Source organism: Urocampus carinirostris, chromosome 14, assembly GCF_059441175.1.
Source record: "Urocampus carinirostris isolate Australia breed hairy pipefish chromosome 14, RoL_Ucar_1.0, whole genome shotgun sequence".
Lineage (NCBI taxonomy): Eukaryota > Metazoa > Chordata > Actinopteri > Syngnathiformes > Syngnathidae > Urocampus > Urocampus carinirostris.
The window spans coordinates 10451439-10472411 of record NC_142362.1 but is presented as its reverse complement, the minus strand read 5'-3'; the positions used below and the strand labels follow the sequence as shown (position 1 = coordinate 10472411).

The 20973-nt window shown below is 38.0% G+C and overlaps 1 protein-coding gene across 1 annotated transcript; it reads right to left on the bottom strand.

Annotated features, from left to right (window-relative positions):
• Positions 1-7465: 7465 nt before the first annotated feature.
• On the bottom strand, positions 7466-17139 carry stx19 (syntaxin 19). Its single transcript, XM_088352655.1, has 5 exons — positions 16962-17139; positions 14924-15154; positions 13225-13461; positions 10785-10997; positions 7466-8563 (listed from the first exon to the last, which is right to left on the bottom strand). Exons 2-5 carry the CDS (start codon positions 15134-15136, stop codon positions 8327-8329), a joined length of 900 nt encoding a protein of 299 aa, XP_088208781.1. The 5' UTR covers positions 15137-15154; positions 16962-17139; the 3' UTR covers positions 7466-8326.
• Positions 17140-20973: the final 3834 nt, after the last annotated feature.

Genomic DNA, 20973 nt, shown 5'->3' with positions numbered 1-20973 from the left:
ATTAAATATGTTTCTTTTTTTAACTATTTTTAATACCAGGATAAGACAATATATTTTACTCATTATATTTTGGGAAATTTATATTCTATTTGGGCCTCATGCACAAGCTTAAAATTAAATATTCATTTGATCATAATATAGTATACATCACTGTTTCTCAACTGGACTGACTTGAGAACCCACCATCCCACCTAAAAGACAAGCTGGGACCCAAACCAAGAAAAAAACTCCACTTTGAAATGTATCCAATGGAAGGATTGCGTAATTCAAGGCAAATATAAAATAATCATGTTCAAAGTTTTTTTTTCCCCAAAAGCGAAATGACGAGCAAAACCATAACGTCTTCAAGTACCACATACCCAACATAAATTAAAAATAAATAAATAAATAAATTAAAAAAATAGAGGCTGTACCTAAATTTCAATAATTAATGCAGTATGTATATAATAAACATTAATATACTGGTTAAAATCTAAAAGTATAACATTTTAAATGATTTGCTTCACATCAGCGCGTCAATGGCAGACACTCGTACATCATTATTATAGTTTGCAATCATTTCCTTTTTTGACTTGATCATTGTTGTCAGTTTTACAGATTTCCTTCCCCTTATCATTTATGTTCTTAGGACCCATTATTATAATCTGAAAAACAAAATAAACCAACAAGTTACGATAAAATGAGATGTCGTCCCTTTTTAACGCGCCGATTGAATGCATTTCAGGTTAATTGCCCGGTCCAAATTGTCCCTAGTTGTGAATGAGCGAGTGGGTTGTCTGTCTCTATGTGCCCTGCAACTGGCTGGCAACCAGTTCAGGGTGTCCCCTGCCCACCGCCCGAAGATAGCTGAGATGGCTCCAGCACCCCTGCGACCCTACTGAGGATAAGCGGTGCAGGTAATGGATTGATGGATGGATGGAATGAGGGTGAAAAACACATTTCATTTATCAAATTTATTTTTATCATAGCTGCAATCTGCAAAAAAGTAGGTTATTTTTGAAAAAAAGTACACCTTGTTTTACTTTTGGACATACATAATAAGAAGATGCAGTAATATAAATTCAGACTTCTGCTGGGGAAACATACGAATAAACAGAAGCAAATTGGGGGCTGAAAATGTACACTAGGAGGGATAATTTTCAAGGGAAGACGCTAAGGATCACAATGACAATTTACGTCTAAACTTTAAATCTGTTAGAAATATTTTTTGTCATAAATATAAGTCCTAACCCTATTCTTGTGTTAGCTTTTAGGTAACATTCCCCATGCCCGTAATTCGGCAGCGACCTGTAACTTAAATGTGCTGTAAAAATATATGAAAAACATGAATACATCATCCTGTTGTCTCTCATCTCTTAGTAACCTTGTTAGGCTTTTTTATTCATTGTCATGATTACTGATTAATTTCACCTGTGCCCACTCGTTTGGCACCAGCTGCTGCTGGCTTCCTGATTGGTTCCCCGTCCTACTTAAGCTCAGTCATTTTACTCGCCTATTGTCAGTCGGTCAGCAAACCTCTGTTTTCACAAGGCAAGCATTTTTGACTCTGACTCCCGTCGGTCCTGTTTTTCACCCGTTTCCCCCTGTCCGTTCCTGATTCCCCCATTTGTTTCTGCCTACGACCCCGACCACGTTTTGATCTCCCGTCCCGGCTAACGACTTGTTTTTTGACCCCGACCATGTTCTGATCTCCCGTGCCGGCTATCGACCTGTTTTTCCATCTAATACACTACGATCTACCGCTCTGGAAGATCCACTTACGCATTTGGAACACGTTCCGATTCTGTGAGCGGTTTGATTCCTGCGTCCAACGAGCACCAGATCGTGGGCACTGCCTTTTCTCTATACCTCAATAAACTTGTTATTAACGTTACGCATTTGGGTCCTACTTCCGTTCTGGTCGTGGCATTCATGAACATTCTGCTTTTTAATGTTTGGTATGGGTCTCCAGGTCCTTTTTTCTACCTATATAACTCTTGATTTTGTTTTTTAAAAAAAGGGTAAAATTAAACCTGTACTTTATTTTTCCTAATGTTCCCGCTATTGTAAATTGTCCTCCCTCTTGCCCAAGGTCATAAAAGAAGTGTCAAACGTAACATGGTGGCTCTTTAGTTCACTAGTCATATCAAGGACCACAAGTTTTCCCTGTTTGTTTGTTCGTTTGTCTGTTTTTCAGTGATGCCACTTGCAGCTTTACTTACTGTAAATTCCAGATACGTTTTGCCAGCACAGACAGCCCAAATTTCAATGCCATACAACCCTGGCTGTCATGATTACCAATGTGGATCACCTGTGCCCACTCCTTTCGGGCCAACTGCCTCGGACTCTATTTAAACCAACTCGAATCTGTCCCCTTTTGTCAGTCCGTCTGTGAGCCTCAGTTAATACTAGACAAGCCTTTTTCGACCCTGACTCCCACAGTTTTTTTGCTCCCGTCTATCCCCGGCTTCGACCCATTTTTTGATCCTGACCACGTCTACACTCCCGTCCCGGCTTTCGACCTCTTTTTGTCCCCGACCATGTCTACTCTCCTTTCCTGGCTTACGACTCGCTTCCGACTGACCACGTTTTTGCTCTCTTGTCCCGACTGATGACCCGTTTTCCTGTTCCCGACACCGCCATCGCTCGCCACGGAAGATCCACTTCCGCGTTCAGAACGACCTGCTTCCCGCATCCAGCAATCACCAGATCGTGGGCGCAACCCTTTCTCTTTCTTCCAATAAAACTTGCATCGCAAGTGGGTCCTGTCTCCGTTCTGGTCTTGACACTGGCTTACTTTCATCTAAAAGGTCTGAATTGTTATTGTTGCCCTGTAAATAATTGCCATAAACCAAATAATTACCAATCATTACCAACTACAATTGCTCTATTGTAAACTGACCTTATATGTCTCAACGAGTCCTATTGTACTGTTTTCGTGCAGATATACTTGAAAAATGGAAAAATGAGAATTCCCTAAATCTCGCATGAGGGCTGGCTGCCATTGTGTTGACTGACAGTCGACTTACAATTTATTTTGTTTTTTTTTCAAGCCGGATTGAAACTGACCCCAAAGATACAAGAATAACCATTTTGATGAAAACATTTCATAAAATAACGAAAACATTTCGGTTTTTAGGGGTCATAATAGACAAGAAATTAAGTTGGAAAACACACATCAGACACATACAAACTAAGGTAGCTAAAAGCATTTCAATAATTAATAAAGCCAAATTTATTTAAAATTATAATGCATTGTAATTACTATATTGTTTTCTAGTTTTGCCATATTTAACATATTGTGCAGAAGTCTGGGGCAATACTTACAAAATCCTTCAAAAACGTGCAATAAGAACCATACACAGGGTAGGATATCATACTAATATTTTATTCATGCAGTCCGAATTATTAAAATTGGATGATTTAATTAAACTGTTATTTAAGGTCAACAAAAACATACAAAAATTATTCACTCGGAAAGAGGGAAATTATAACTTGAGGGGCTGTAGTGAATTCAAAATCCCAAAGGTGAGAACAACCAGGAAATGTATGTGTGTGTCTGTGTGTGGAGTCAAACTTTGGAATAATTTACAAGATGCGATCAAACAATTTCCAACTATCCATGTGATCAAATTTAAATTCCAAAAAAGCATTACTGGCGACATACAGGGATGAAGAAAATGGGATATGAGGGAGATTGGAAATACTGCGTTTAAAACTATGGTTAACTTGTTGTTATTGTTGCTATTATTATATCAGAACTGTTATTATAAATACAATGTTTATTTTTATTGTCGCTATTATCATTGGTGCCACAGTGACATTTGGTAACTGATTATTGTAATTATTATAATTATTGATATCTGACTTATGTAATAAGCATATCCATGAGATTTTGTTATATTAAACACGAGAGGAAAGGAGAATTTGTAAAATGTATGTAATAGGGAATATAAAGGGGTAGGGAAAATAAGCATCTGCTTCTGACTACCCCTTTTCGAACATGTTATGTAAGATTATTTTGTTGTTGACTCATTGTTTTTGTCTTGTTTTTATTTTCATGTTCAAAATAAAAGTTTTCATTCTTTCATTTATTAATTCATTCATTCATTCACCTCATTTTTTTGTTAAAATGGACATTCTTATCAAAGTAAAAAGCCTCAAAGTAATGTATGCGGGGTTTTTTATATATTTAAAATCCAAAACGGTTCGATGGCGACCCTCCCTCACACAAGAGGAAGGGTAAATTGAAAATACTCTTTAGTAATTCCACTCCGTCACTCAGACATTGAGTCCATGAACAAATCCCCCTGGCAGTATTCTTAGTGAACACAGGATGGCATTGTTGCTGCTCCAGAACCTGTCTTTCTTTTTTGGGGGTGAGGTTATTCAGAACAGGATCATATACAGTCATTTCCTTTCCATTTTGAAGACGACATTTTTTAAACATTTGTGCTTTCAAAATGTCACCCCAATCAGTGCTAAAACATAACCACAAACGTTTCCGACGCTGCCCAAATGCCAGTAAACACCTCACAGGAATCCTAAGCCGCTTCCTCCTCTGAGGGCCCGAGGGATCCTTGTAAATAACATGTTCCTAAATAAAACACCATATTGATAGGTAGCGTTTATTAGATGTGGTCTGGGAGGAAATGCCAACCTGGCTTATTAAATGCCAATCCTGTCACTCAGCGGAAACATCAAGTTCAAGTTCAGGTCGAAACATGTTTGTTTTTAAATTGCAATCCGTCAAGAGGGGGCAAATAAAAATAAGGGATCTTTAACAGGACGTAAAGGTTTTGTTGACACAGAAAGCATCATGGGAAGTGAAGGAGCAGGCTTCATCCTGGTAAAAACACGTTTGTCCCGTTTTTGTGTCGCCACGCCCAAATCACCTGCCATAAGCGGGTTGGCTCTCTTTCTACTTTTTTTAAAATTAATTATGTTGCCTCTGACATGGGTAGAGTAATGCATTATTAAAGGGATGAATGAATGACATAAAAATGAGGAGAAAAACATTTCATCGTCTATAGTAATCCCTTTTTTACAGGGGTTGAATTGTAAAAAGGAACAGTCAATTGTCACAATTATGGGAAGTACTCACCTTTATTTTTTATTTACTATTAAAAGATGAGGTGCAGCGTTTGAGGCGCCCTTAAACATTGAAAAAGTATCATCTTTTCTTTATTAAGTACAATGGAACCTCGGTTCTTGACCATAATCCGTTCCAGAACCCTGTTCGAAAACCGATTTGTTCGATCACCAAAATCATTTTTCCCATTAAAAATAATGTAAATCGTTTTAATCCGTTCCAACACCCTGAATGTTTACCTTGAATGTTTAACGTAAACATAAAGCTAATCCAGGCTAATCGTACATTCGTGTTATCGTAATCTTCCGTACGAAAGATTACGCTCACATGAACGTGTAAAAATAAATAAATCAGGTCGTTTACAAGTCATTTAGCACCCGGGTCTCCACAACAAGGGTTGAGCGGTTCATTGGAAAGGGCTCCGTTCCAACACCCTGAATGTTGGGCTCCGTTTCAACACCCACATAAAGCTAATCCAGGCTAATCGTACGTTCGCGTTATCATAATCTTCCGTACGAAAGATTACGCTAACATGAACGTGTAAAAATAAAAAAAAGGATAAAGAAAAGAATTATGGATAGGATTTCTTACCTTTGTGGTGGTCAGCAGAAGGCGCAGGTGGACCGCCGTTGCTTGCTTATAGCACTCACTCCCTTAGTCACATCACTCGATTTCACAGCCTCCTTATTCTTTAGTATCGTACTGATCGTAGATTTAACCATGCTGTATTCCCTAGCAAAATCAGACACTCGCACACTTACTTCATATTTGGCTAATATTTATTTCTTAAATGCAATAGTTGTACGCACTACTTTACTTTTTTCACCTGTAACAACTTTGCTGCTTGCACTGACTTTCTTCGGAAGCATAATAAGGGGCTAAAACACCCGTACGCCGCTCGGCATCGCACCCTAGCCTACGCACTCACACATTACCGGCGTTCGAACTCCGATTTTTTGACCGAACAGCGAAGCAAGAATTTCTCAACATTTTTGGTCGGACTCCGATTTATTCGAACTGAGAAGCGTTCGAAAACCGAGGTTCCACTGTATGTTCTAACAAAGCTCAACTGAGTTCAAGGAGCACATATATATATATATATATATATCTCATCTCATGCACCGCTGCACCGCTTATCCTCAGTAGGGTCACGGGGATGCTGGAGCCCATCCCATCCGTCTTCGGGCGGTGGGCAGGGGACACCCTGAACTGGTTGCCAGCCAATCGCAGGGCACACAGGGACGGACAACTCGCTCGCTCATTCACACCTAGGGACAATTTGGACCGGCCAATCCACCTGAAATGCATGTCTTTGGAATGTGGGAGGAAACCGGAGTGCCCGGAGGAAACCCACGCAAGCACGCGGAGAACATACAAACTCCGCACAGGAAGTCCGGTAGCTGGATTTGAACCCACACAGGAGGTTCCCAAGACCTTAGAACTGTGCCGCACCCGCGCTAACCACTAAGGTTTGTATAAGTAACCTGTATTGTTTCGTAATAAAAAATAAACATTTAATAAAATAATATGCTCTATAAAGGTAAATAAAGCTAAGTTTAACTTACTTTTGGAAGATGGGCTTCAAGAGTTAGGCGATGTACTCCTCCGTGGTAAAAAGTGGCTCAAAAAAAAGCGATCAAACAGTTTTCTCAACCGTATCAAGCTTTCTTATTCCACTTTCATTTAAAAAGAAACCGCTCACCTCTTCTTTACACTTTACACCAACCATATTGAATGGAGTCACAAGATATTAAATAGCAAAAATGGCAAAGTTGTTAGCACGCTGGAGATACAGTACTGTATAGAATGTTTACACAGGAAGCGGATTTCTTCTTCGGGGTGGATGCTGGGTGAGCTCTAGAGTGCCACACGGCGGTAGCGGCGGAAAGAAGAACTATAGTACTGTCCTGTACTAGGAAAAAGGCGGAAGTTATTTTACTCTACTGTTTATTTGGTTAATTTCTTTTTTTTTTTGTTGGGGAGGGGTGTATAGCCGGAGGTGGGGATGTCCTAAACTAGAAATAAGAAAACAAAAATCAATCGTTGGAAAGTATTATTGAACTCATTTAATCTGATCATAAATAATAAATCAAACATATTATAAAAGTATTCTAATAATGATTTTAAAAAATAAATAATTACAAATGTTAAACTACAAACATATAAATTACATTATTTAAATAACACAATAAATGAAATGATAATAACAAATAAAGACAAAGAAAAATAAATCCAATAGTATTAATGGACAAATGAAACATTATAAAGCATTTATATTTTTGCATCCTAGACGGCTGTTTTTGTTTGCAATTGTAGTGGAATACAAATAAATTTCTATTGTGCCAGCATTTAGGTTTAATGGGGAATTGTGTAGGATTTAGCACTTCCTGCTGGTAAAAAAAAAACATAAAAAAAATAAATAAATATATTTATTGATTTGAGTAATAGGCAAGAACAGGTTAGTTATCAAAAAAAGCTGATCGTATAGAACCAAGATGATTGTCAGCCAACTTCCTGCTAAAGGTCCGCCAAAATAAAAAACTAAAATCCTTGGGGGGGAAAATGAGAGGACAATGGCACAGTATGGTCACTTTAAGTCTCTATAGTTTGCATTCTGTCTTTTGCTTTTTAGCATTTTTTTCGGTTGCACTCTTCAGTGCAGCAACATCCAGTGGGAACATATCACACAGGAACCCTCTAAATCAACAACACAATCCAGAAGAAAAACAAATAAAATAAACAAAACTGCAAGGGCTTTGTGAACCTTTATAAAGTTTTACTTTCATATTACTAAATCTGATTTGTAAAAATATGAAATAACTCTTTTTAAGCTTCTGCTGAAAGTGCATCGTCAAATCATATAATTAAAAAACACTAGGGCTTTTCATAAATAAAAAAAAGTATGAACAATATAATGAGTGATACATCTTTGACAGCTGAATCTTGCTTGTGACCTCCCACAGATTCCAGTGAAGGTCTCCAATAAGTTGGTGAAGAGCGCTCAGTGAACTGTCTCTTCCAATCGGAGTCACTTCAGACTCTCTTCAAAGTATCAAGTGCCTCAAATATCAATTGCCGGCCTTCCCCTTAATTGTTTTCCATGCTCTGCCGAATCCTTCTTCACCGTCGCTGTGTTCAACAGCGAGGACGGCGCTAGCATAACCTTCACTTTAATGCCACTCCGTTCAATATTGTTTACTCCCAACAGGTAAGGGAGACACTTTAGATACAAGCCTCTAGGTTGCGACTTGAACTTTAAAAGCAGCATTTCCAAGGAGGGCAACAGCAGCAGCAAATCTTACGAAGGGGGTTGTTTTTTTTGTACCTGGCGGCCAGCTTAAACTTCTCGTTGGAGGCCGCCACGTAATCCTGCGTTTGCTCCACGTTGGTTTGGATGTGCTCAATGTGGCTTCTTTGTTCCTCCGCCAGCATGAAAATGTCCGTGAAGAGGTCCCTCAGCTCCATCATATTGGATTCAAGGCTCAACAGCTCCTGAAGGATGAGAGCAGAACATAGATCAAGAGCCTCAGTCAGAACTGTTAAGGACAAAATAACACAATCCAAGAAGATTGTCTTTTTTCAGCTCCTGCGAGTACTTGGTATTGAATGGTTACAGTCGGGTGGGAAAAAAAAACAAAAACACTTTGAGTTTTGCACAAATGATATTTCCTGTTTTCCTAAAGAAATGAAATGAAATGATCTGCATTTATATAACGCTTTTCAAGTCAATGACTTCCCAAAGCGCTTTACAATGTGCTCCACATTTCCCAATAGCGGCCTTGCAGCCATGTAAGGCGCTAACCTGCTTATTGGGGGTATTAGGGGTTCAGTGTCTTACCCAAGGACACTTCGACATGTAACACGAAGGAGCTGGGATTCGAACTGCAATCTGTTGATCCCAAGACGAGCGCTCTACCTCCTGAGCCACTGCCGCCCAATTAATAAAGACTACACATTCTGAATCTGAAGCCAATATAAGGAGTTTTAACGTATAGGTTGCAGTGTTGGAAATAAATTTGAGATTCTCAGACAACTCTCAGCCATATTAAGCAAAAAAAAAAAAAAATATATGTATTATTTTTGTTGATGCATTTTGCATACTTACGACAAATGTTTGATTTTTATGAGTGTTGATGTCACGACCAGAACGGAATTACGACCCAGATGCGTAACATAAACCACGAGTTTATTGAGGTGAAGAGGAAAGGCAGCGCCGCGATCCGGAGCTCACTACCAGCTCAGTAGCCTAGATGGTAGTGTGCCCGCTTTGAGACTGGGAGGTCGCTGGTTCGCGCCTCGGCCGAGACATACCTAATTGGTATAATGGCGGCGCCCTCTGTTGGCTGCGGCTGCATCGACTCGCTACAACGGGTCAGGTGTATCGACATTTCGTTCTGTGTACATTGTTACAAAGAATGACAATACAAAGGAAATTATTAAATTATTATTAATTACTGGACGCGGGAAGCAAGCCGCTCACAGAATTGGAACGTGTTCCGAATGCATAAGTGGATCTTCCGGAGCTGGAAATCGTGGTGTCGAAGATGGAAAAAAATCGTGGTGTCGAAGATGGAAAAAACAGGTCGATAGCCATGACAGGAGAGCAAAATGTGGTCGTGATCAAAAAAAGGGTCATAAGCCGGCACGGGAGAGCATAACGTGGACGGGGTCAAAAAACAGGTCGTAGCCGGAGACAAACGGGGAAATCAGGAACGGACGGGTGGAAAACGGGTGCTAAAAGCGGGACCAGAGTCAAAGTGCTTGCCTTGTAGAAACTGAGGTTTGCTGATGGACTGACAACCGTCGAGTGAAAGGACTGAGCTTAAGTAGGACGGGGAACCAATCAGGAAACCCGCAGCGGCTGGCGCCAAACAGGCACAAGGTGAAGTTAATCAGTCATCATGACATTTGAAGCAGAAATAAATACATCAAAAAACACATTTTTGAGGTCTCCAAAATTTTTGATTTATGATCTCTAATAAAAGACACTTTTTACATATCTAAGGAAAATATCCATACATTATCTGCACTGCTTATCCTCAGTAGGGTTGCGGGGGTGCTGGAGCCCATCCCAGCTATCTTCGGGCAGTGGGCAAGGGACACCCTGAACTGGTTGCAGGACAATTCACTCGCTCATACACACCTAGGGACAATTTGAACCGGCCAATTAACCTGGCATGCATGTTTTTGGAATGTGGGAGGAAACCGGAGTGCCCGGAGGAAAACCCAAGTATGCACGGGGAGAACATGCAAACTCCACACAGGAAAGTTCGATCTCATGACCTCAGAACTGTGCCGCACACGCACTAACCACTGCCCCGCCGTGCTGCCCTAAGGGAAATATTTTTAATATAAAACAATAATATTTTCATTCATTTTAAATAAACTGCTATTTTCATTCTGTGGGGTTATTTGTTTTGTGTATCAGAACTAATAGTGAATTAATAAATGAATGCCTTTTATTGTAATTGTACAAAAGTACAACAAGAAGGCTTCTCCTCTCAGTGGAAAGTACGACAAAGGTCAAAAGATAAACGTGTAAAAAGATACAAATTGATAGAAAAACATGTATGGATAATACATATTAAATATACAACACAGTATTGTTGAGTACTTGTAATGGTATCAGTCAAAGTCCCCCCATAAATCGTTTTTGTGACTGAATCAAAAAAATATTAAAAACAAATTGTGAGTCATTTTCCACTAATTTTACCTTGTGCCTCTGTTCGATCTCCGACAGTTGTGCGCGGGTGATTTTAACGTCATTTAGCAAGTTCTCGTTGAAAACGTCCCATTTTCCTGTGGCCACCATCTCATTCACCTCGCCTTCCGTCACATCCTTCCCCGAAACTTCCAGTTGCCGGATAATGAAGTGCTTGCAGCGCTCCTGCTTGCTCAACAGTCCTTCGTTGTACTGCCGCATTACCTGCGGAAAATATTAATGCATAGGAAAAAGAAAATTGCTGAGTAAGGAAAATATAAAAATAATGAGAAGAATACATTTGGGTCCTATGTTAATCTCTTAGAGTTAAGAGATAGTATTAAATAGTCTTTAGTGTCAACATCACCGAAATTGATTGCAACACTCGAAGACTTTTGTGTACAACTTAAAATGTAGTTTAAAAAAAATAATAGAAAAAGAAAACTATTCTTCTGGCAGATAACCTCACTGATTTCAACTATCGATTTTAATATTTTAATTGAAAAAAGCTATAAATATAAACACAGTAAGTCAAGGTAAACAGCCACGGCGTTAGAAATAATGAAAACAACGTTTTGTTTTCAACTTAAATTCGATAGAATAGAATAGAAAATAATAGAATATAATAGAATAAAATAGAATAGAATAGAATAGAATAGAATAGAATAGAATAGAATAGAATAAAATAGATGATAATACAACTATATCTATTATCAATGATAACAGTGTGAACATTATTTACAACAAGATTGGACATAGCACGCCAGGATAAACGTAAAAAAGACTTAAAATAGAATAATAAGATTAAAAAAAATATTTTAGGATAATTAGGCAAATATATTTACAAGGTAGCGCCCGCCGACGGGATTAAGTTATAAGTGCTTTGTGAAAACACAGCAACAATTTTTAGCAGCAACACAATTCACAAATAATACGATAAAGAATATATGTATAGGTGTTTTTACAGTTCCCATTTTCAAATTCACCACGAAAGATGTATATTCGCAAGGATCCAATATTTGTCTATTTCTGCTAAATATTATATGTTTTTTTTATTTTTGTAACTTTTTACTTGAATGTATTTTAATCTTTTTAATTCTATTTTACTTACACTGACAGGAGCCACCCTCATAGGGTGTTTACGGTTCCATAGATGCCAACCTTTAGATTTTATCGCGCATTCTAATTTCATGTGCGAGCCCAAAAGTGGGTCACAGACCCGTTTTCAGTCCGTCACGGGCCTTTCCATCGGCAAAATGATGCTAAAAAATGAAAAACATAACTGAGGGACATTAAAACTCTTTAATACCAGATGGCAATATTTCTGTGATTTTTCGGAATGTTTCTGTTGTATTTTTGTAGCATTTCTGTAGTACTACTCTACTTGTATTTCCTGCAGTAGTATTTTTGTGGTATTATCATAGTGTCTTTGTAGTATTTCCATGGTTGTATCTTTTATACTATTACTGTAGTGTTTTTGTACTGTTACAATTCTTTCTTTAGCGTTTTGAAGAATTTCATAAGTTGATTTTGTAGTTTTTCAGTACTTCCTATAGTTGTAGTTTTGTAGTAGTTTTGTAGTATCTGTGTAGTTGTATATCTGTAACACCGTAACACTGCAGTAGTATTCTTGTAGTATTACTGCAGTATTTTTGTAGTATGTCTATAGAATGTATGTAGCATTTCTGTTGTATTTCTGTTGTTTGTAGTTTTCCTGTAGTGTTTTGTAGGATTACTGCAGTTGTATTTTTGTACTATTATCTTAGTCCTATTTTTGTAGTATTCCTGTAGTTGTGTTGCAGTATTAATATCATATTGTAACTTCAAGTATTACAATACTATTTTTAGTATTACTATTATTATTTTTTGTATCTTTTCCATTATTTGTTTTGTATTTTATTTCTGTAGTATTTGTAGTATTACCAGATTTTTGTCTATCTGTATGTTGTATGTTTTTTTTTTTTTTTTTTTTTTTTTATATGTATTTTTTTAATGCAACCATTTTTCTTATTGCAGTATGAATTGTATGTGTCTTAAATTCCTTTACGCCTTACATATGAAACCACAGACGAATATTTTGAGGGTGCGCCTGATAGTCCGAATATGGTACTTGAAGTCGTTTTGGTTTTTCCTGTTTTTTTTTTGGGTCATCTTTTTTATGTGAATATTTTCTGCTATCTCTAGTTTCAACTGTGCAATCCTGGCATTATATTAATTTGAGAAGTATTTGTTTTCTATTGCTCTGGGTCCTAGCTTGTTAAGAGGTTTGGATTGTGGGTCCGGAAGTCAGACCAGTTGAGAAACACGGATCTAATGCGTAAAGCGGTAGTGTTGGTAAATAGGCTGTTGTAGAATGTTGTAGAGGCCATTCATGATATTCACTCATATTGCTGTACTATGTGGCACTGACAATGTTCATTGAAGCTAAGATTGTAAATTGCATTGCACAAACCTGCTGGAATTTGACATAAACAGCGGCATACTGGGAGCGTTGTATCCTGGTGACAACGGCAGCGGGCCCCTTCAGTTCTTCTGTTTTTTGGACTTGCTTGAAAAGCTTATCCAGACGTCGGTGGATGCTCTCCGCTTGGAGCTTGATGTCCCTCGTGATGCTGCTCTCCTTTTTCATGATGCTGAAACGACGCATGGTCGCCACCAGCATCTTCTGCTGTTGGCTGAATTTAAGTACCTGGTTGAGATAAGGGAATGTTTTCAGGTAAATTACTAATATAAAGGACAGTGGTCCCCAAACCACAGTCCGCCACCACAAAACCAGAGAACCTTGTGACGCGCATTTATTTTGATTGAAATCCGAAAAAAATCAATGTCTAGGTGCGTGTTTTTGGTTGGGATTTGAATCTAGGTCATCTCCTACCACTGGAGTACCAGTGATCAAGATGGCATATGAAAAGTAATTGAGTTTTATCTCATTTTCCCGCTATCTTTAGTCAATGTACCATACACGATTGCTAATTGTGTTGTCCATTGCACATGTTAAAATGAAAACACATTTGTCACAATGATTATAATAGAATAAAATAAAATAAGGTTAAAGTAAAATAAAACAAAATCGAATAAAACAGAATATTGGTATCAACATTGTGAAACATTGCATAAAACAGCATGAAATAGAGACTTTGAAGAAAAATAAGAAAGAAGACTTTCAGAATAAATAAGTGGAAACATGATTACAACATCGTGCTTATACAACTGGCCAATAGAATATCACGTATTGTCATTGTAACATTTGAAATGCAAGACAAAGTTAACATACTTCCACGGCAACACAATTAAAAATCGTGTCATGATGTTTGAATAATGTTTTATTTTGTCGGTCGACTTTTTGACTAAATAGATGCATGCCTAATTGTTTAGCTAAAATGTATGAATTTTCTAGTTTCAGATATAGGGATTGAAATTATATATATGTATATTTTATCATACATGAAAATATTTATCTGTGAAATTATTAGTAGCTACAGCAAATAATAGTATTAATTAATTATTGAGTACATTGTAAAATAATAGCTAAACTTATCCATACATGCCAACCTTTTCAAAATAAAACGCGTAAGAGGTTATCGCGCGCTCGATTAACGCTCATAAAATGCAATCGATCTCCAGAATATTGAAATGAATCGACAAAATGTGCTTATTTAAAAACAAAAGTGAAAAACGTTTACGAAAAACGAAAATCCAATGTGATATTTGGGGCGGTTGATTCACACATAAAGACTTAATTTCGCTTTGAGATAAAAATAAAAAAAGACAAAAGAAAACTTGCGGATATTTGCTATTGCCATTTATTATTTGTATTGTGCATGTATTGCATGTCTGCACATGGGTAAGAGAAAATAAATTCATGTGTGCTGTGTGCTGTGTATTTTAACAATGAAGTTGAAGTTTAAGACAAAGCATCCATGGACTAAAATAGTAAATTAGAATTTTATTTTTAAATAATAGAAAATAAAATAAAAAACTGTAGATATGTTTCCTAATCGGTAGGGGATTTTAGGGGGTGAAAAGCAGTACCCTAATGCATAATACGGTATTGTTGGTGAATATGCCAATCTATATGCAATAATTCTATGTTTATACTTTTTTTAAATGCACAATAAAGGTTTGAGACCACTTTCCCAAGCGAACTTAACCTCGATGTCCAGTGAGACGATATCATTTCGGATCTGTTGGACTTCTGACAAGAAATTGTCAATGATCGGCTCCTCCTCGAACACCACGGCTTCCGATGTTATAATGTCAACAACTGCAGACTTTTCGGAGTCCTCTTCATCCACAGAACTAATAGTTCCCGCCTCAGAAATGTCCTGAGTTTTCTCCAGCAACTCCTTTAACCTGTCTCTCATTTTGGTGGGACGGTGGTCCTAAAGGAACACAAAATTAGATACTGTCAGAGAGAAAGCCGTGAATTTGAAATAATAAAACATGAACAGAATATTTTTGAATTTAATGTGAAGATATTTAGACCAATGTATTATATGGAAACCAGATGGACAGATAAGTACATGGCTCTTAAATTTAGATATGATAGTTTTTTCAGGAGTGGGCTACGGCCTGGGGCCTCAGGTATTTTCGTCCGGCCCGCCAAATAAAAATGTTAAAAATTAAATGATAACATGTGTAAAATTGTTTGAAAAATATATTTTTTATTTTCTTTGTATTTTTATATGGTTTTTTTTTAATCAAGATATTTATGAAATTTAATGAAACAAAAAAAAACAACGTCTGACCAACGTCTTAGCTAATTGTAGTGTATTTTAAGGTTTTAAATATTATCACAGTGCTTTAAAGAGGACATACTTTATTATTTTGCTTCATGATAGATTTCAAAACTACTTTGATTGAATGGTTTATTTATTCACAATTATATGTAGTATTGTTCACTCATAAACACATATTTTCGCTGGTATTTTGGAGGGACCTAGAAAACTTTTTTTCTTATTTTTTATTTTTTCCTGAATGGAATGTGCAAAAATGCAAGTAAGATTTTTAAAAGAAGAAACATAGGCCTACATTATCTTTGTCCCTCATGTATTGGATTCTAGACTGTATCTGTAGATACGAAAAATAAAATCTATATTCATTTTTTATCCCGACCCTTATGCCATTTTTTAAACCAAATACGGCCCGCGACTCAAAAGGAATGTGGAAAATTCCAAAAGGTGAGAAAAACCTTAATACATATTAACTATATTTTACATTATACAATCTCAAAACTCAACTACATTTAACTTCAAATACTTGGCACTCAAATCTATGGAACAGCAATATTTGCTAAAGCTCAAGTAAACACAAGAGGGCCTTCCAAATGATAAGTGTTACATTTCAAGGACTCCTTAGAAAGGTGCAGTCTATTTGCCGTCATGCATTTGATTTTTATGTTTATTAACAAGGGTTTAGACCATTCAGAAAGAAATGTGTGAGTCTTTTCAATGAAATATCAAAAAATATTTGAAATATGTGATAAGTTTAGAGCAATACATATTATAATTTCATAATTATGAGGACACTTTCTCAAGTTTTCTTCAAGTTTTCATCATAAGTTGAATTGTAACTGTGTATAATGCAGCAGGTACAAGGCCAAACATCATATCTAGTAAGTATGCTACTTGATAAAACATTGAAAAGGAGAATTTGAGGAACTGCAAACTCTGAATTTGCCAAATAGTTTTAGTGAAGCCTTGTAAACAAATGCTTGTGGCAAAGAGAAACGGATAAGCTTGTTCGAGCTTATCAGAGCTTAGCGAATACAAGGTAATTCATAGCTTTGGAGTCCCAGATTTTTTGCCCTCCCTCCCTCTTTGCGGTTTCCCGTTTGTGCTATAACAGCCAGGCCCAAGAGAGAGGATTTTCAAAAACATGATTGAGAGGATTTAGGACCACATTCTTTGCTGTTTCGACTACCAACCTGGAAGAATCAAAGGGCCACAGGGTTATTTTACATTTCTGTAACTAAAAACTATACATTAGACCTTGTTTTGTGTTCACACTAAGATATTACATTTTGCAAAGGTGAAAAATGTGTTTTTTGTTTGTTTTTGTTTTTGAATAAGGTCTTCAGTTGATGTAAAAAGTTGGGTTTGGGTGTGAATGTCATCTTCTGTACCTATAGTACAACAGTTGAATTGAAATAACTATGTAAAATAAAACTCATCAAATCCTTGTATTTACCTTCAGACAGTCAGAATTCCATTTTAAGATCTCGCATAAGTTGTTTCTCTTTGGATGTCTCTGCAAATACAATCCATAGTCAGCACTCTTCTTCAAATCTAAAAGTCATTCATCATGTTTGAGCCCCTCGGCCGCAGCCACCAGCTGCTCTCTCACGCTCTTGGGAAAAGTTACACTGGAAAACTTTTGAGGAAGTATATCGGAGCACCTCCCTTCCTTTCGAGGAAGGCATGGATTTCAACCACTAGGAAAGGGGGCAGAACGCAACACCATTTGCTTATCCAAAGAAACAACCGATGACGTGATTACAGTCAGTTGAGTGAAGGGAAAAGACAACACAAGGGACAAGACTATCCCATATTTTCTTTTTTCCTGGCCAGGTAAACACAGAACAGCAAACATGTACAAGTATCGTGGTCTTTTCTGGAATCAGACAATAGGACTCAGGTTTCAGGCACGTCATTGCACATACAGTGGTATCTCTTCACACATTATTAATTTGTTTCAGAGTCATGGTCGTAGCTTGAATTGTTCATGTATTCAGGAAGGGGGCAAATACTTTTTTACGACACAGTACATTATTCGTTTTGCTGTGAGTAAGTAGTTGCTGTGCAGTGTTTGTAAGGTTTTGCGATCATTAATAATTGGAACAATTGGCAGATGTTGGCAGGTATGAGATGGAGAGACTGTTGATAGGTAAGCACTTACTGTACACTTAAAATTAAGCTGACTGGAACTTTAAATTAACGTACACACAAAAAAGTTCACAGCAACCGCAGCATTTTTTACTAGTAGTTGTTTACATACTCTGCGGGGATGAGCTGACGCTGGCAGGGAACGATCACGGCAGTTGAGCGGTCTCTAGTGTTATAGTCTGAGACTGCTCGTGAACTGGATTTTCCTACGTGAAGCTATCAAGATTATATTCCGAAATTCTCGTGTTTGAGGTGCACGTATAAAGAGGTACCTCTGTGGTAAATTTCTCTCCCAAATGTCCAGAGTTCTCGGGATAAGCCCTCAGGGTCTTAGGTATTGTACTCCTTAGGCTCCAGTAAGTCCACTGAGTGCTTTTGACAGATTTCAAGTGACAAGCTCCCCAAAACCTCAGCCGCGGGGAGCGACACACTCGGCTAAGCTCCTCCGAGTGCGGCGTCATGAGTTTGTGAATGAGGCGACTTTGGGGAGGTCAACAGTTCTGTCTGGGTCATGTTAAACTTTGAAGGCCGCTTGCAATATTTCATTTGTCCGCCCTTCCTCTTCCCCTAGTGTGTTCATAACCTTGTTGTTAGCAGGGTTGCTAAATATGTCTCTAAGGCAGTACATAGGTTGAAAGGTCAGAACGTTAATTAACCTTATTGCATATTTTAGTCAGACGCTGAAGCTTAATTTGCATTTTTTTCGCATCACAGCTGGTTGTCTTAATTGATTCCTTTTTCCGGTACAATATGGACCGATTAAATCTTTAAAAGTTTGGAAATCATCATTCAGTTCATTTCTAGTGGGTGGTATTGTTTTGCCTACAGTGTGACAATTAAAAAGACACATTAAATATATGATGACTGAGCCAAATAGCATCAGACAAGATTAAATCCGCTATACCTCTGTGCATGTAATAAGGCTGCACTGTTGTGTTAAGCATGAGTCAGTCATCCCCAAAGGCAACGATATTATGACAACAAAGCAAAACCGGTTTCCTGAGCTCCAAAATTCAACCTAATTATCTTCACCTAGCTATAATGTGAGTGGAATTGTTTGCTCATGTTTATAGCCGGAGCAAGTGTCTTTTGCACATCTGCAAATCTTAAGGAAGTAATTAAGTAAGATTTTAACATTTCTTACCAGGTCTGTCAGGGACAGAAAAGAGACAGGACCCACTTGCGTACGTTTTCTCTCAGTTATGGAAAGGATAGCACACACGATCCAGTGATCGCTGGTCGCGGGGAGCAGGTTGCTCTGAACGCGGAAGTGTACTTCCGAGGCGAACGATGGAGGTTCCTGGAGCAGAACAAACAGGTCTGTAGCTGGGGCAGGAGAGCAAAAAACGTGGTCGAGATCAGAAAATGGGTCGAAGCCAGGAAACAGACGGGAGCCAAAACAGGAGTAATTCAGGGTCGAAAAGCTTGCCTACCGTAAAATGAGGTCCGCAGACGGACTGACAACAGGTGACAGAAAGGAGTGGGTTTGAATAGGGACAGGGTGCCAATTAGAGTCCGAGGCAATGGCGCCAAATGAACGGGCACAGGTGCTTCATATCAGTATTTAGGACAGGTTCAATGTTCTCTTTTTTATTCTTCCACAGTTTGGAATTAAATTCCACAACTGAATAAACACAAGACCCGTGAATGTAAAAGCTTTCCCCTCATTTGATGCATTTTTTGATTATTTCAAATTGTGTACGCAGTATAACAATTTTTGGGGAAATAAAATGTCAAATGATAATATTGGCGGGATATTTTTGCTGTGCATAAATAATGTTTGTAAGGTCTATTATCACTTTATTAGGGGAATTAATAGATCAAACAGCGCTTGTTTTCAGCCAACGAGAATGTGAGGCGGACAACAGCCCGTGGCTTCCGATTAAGGTCGGCGATCTTTGTATCACAAAGATTGCACATGTGATCCGCAAGCTTGTACAGTATTTGTATTAAAAAAAAGTCCGATGATGTGTCTGGAGTACCTGTAATGTAGATCAATGGTATCTAGAACGATTAGTAGGGGTGAGTTGTTTCCTCAGCCCAAAATTAATTTGGAGAAATGTTCAAGATGGATAAAGGCATGCGGGGGGTCTCACAATCAACTCAATGTGTAGAGGATTGATGGGAACCAGGACAAAGTTATTTGTTCTGCAGTGATTTATTTTTACAAATTTAAGTTTACTCTCCTTTTGGGTCGGTTTGTTGTCAGTGACAAAATATGGTACGGAAGCTTAATCCCATCGACTTTGTCTGATGCAACGTCGGTCACTTCGTACGCAGTGGATCTCAGTATTTACTGTTTAGTGTGCGGCCGCTTAACTCGTGTTTTCATTGAGTATATCACTGCACCCCTATTAGTATATGACACAAAAATACAAGAGAAGGTAGCGTTTTGTAGTTAAAGTAAAAATAATTCAATGGCCAACATATGTTTAGACCCAGTCTCAAACCGGGGATCTTTCGCATGTCGGGCAACTTATTCTATCTGGCATGCAAATGAAAATGAATGGCTATTTAATGGTAAAAAACAAAAAGTACTACGGATGATAATGTGTTGATCTTTTCCCCAATGTCACCAACATTCGAATAGATGGTTACCTTTTATTTTACTTGCTATATTTTTCATGTATTTATTTTGGAATAGAATAGAATAGAATATACCTTTATTGTCATTGTTACAAAATGGGTTAACATATTGTGACAAGGAAATTGGGCAGTCCAGTTTCACACATTCACAGTGAGGTAAAAAAGCCAAGTCCATAAAGGAACAGAGAAGTTAAGGTTATAAAACAAGGAGGATAAGGTTATAGTTATAATTTACACAATATTTACACAAGAAATGTCGGCATGTAGGATGCTACATACAGTTTGGTATCGTAATACAGTTTGGTATCATAAGGGTTTGTGCAATTATACATTTTGTCAGGAAGGACCAGAACAGAGCAGGAGACCCCAGAGCGTTCGTTACAAGTCTTTTATTTGGGGAAGCGTACAGGGTTAGCGGGAGACGCGATGACCGTCGAACGTCAGCAGCAACGCCGTGAAGACAACTTCGGGACACGTAGCCAATCGTAGCGTGGGACGGAAGCAGGTCGAGTTTACCGGGACTGGAGAGAAGATCGTAGCGTGGAACGGAAGCAGGTCGGATCGGAGGCAGGCAGAATCAGGTAAACAAGTCAAAAATACACAGGAAAATCAGGCGAGTCAAACGGGGTAAAAAGTATCCTCCCACCAAGAGTTCTCCGCGTAACGCGTTTAAAAAGGGAGCATTAACCAATCAGGAAGCACATTCCAGCGCGCCACATGATTACCCCAGG

Bases quoted from the DNA above. Each gene is read 5' to 3' on its own strand.
- stx19 (XM_088352655.1), bottom strand. From the start codon at position 15,136: ATGAGAGACAGGTTAAAGGAGTTGCTGGAGAAAACTCAGGACATTTCT. The intron at 10,998-13,224 runs GTTTGTGCAATG...TATTTTCCGCAG, and splicing joins TTTATGTCAAATTCCAGCAG to GTAATGCGGCAGTACAACGA. The intron at 8,564-10,784 runs GTAAAATTAGTG...CTCATCCTTCAG, and splicing joins AGATCGAACAGAGGCACAAG to GAGCTGTTGAGCCTTGAATC.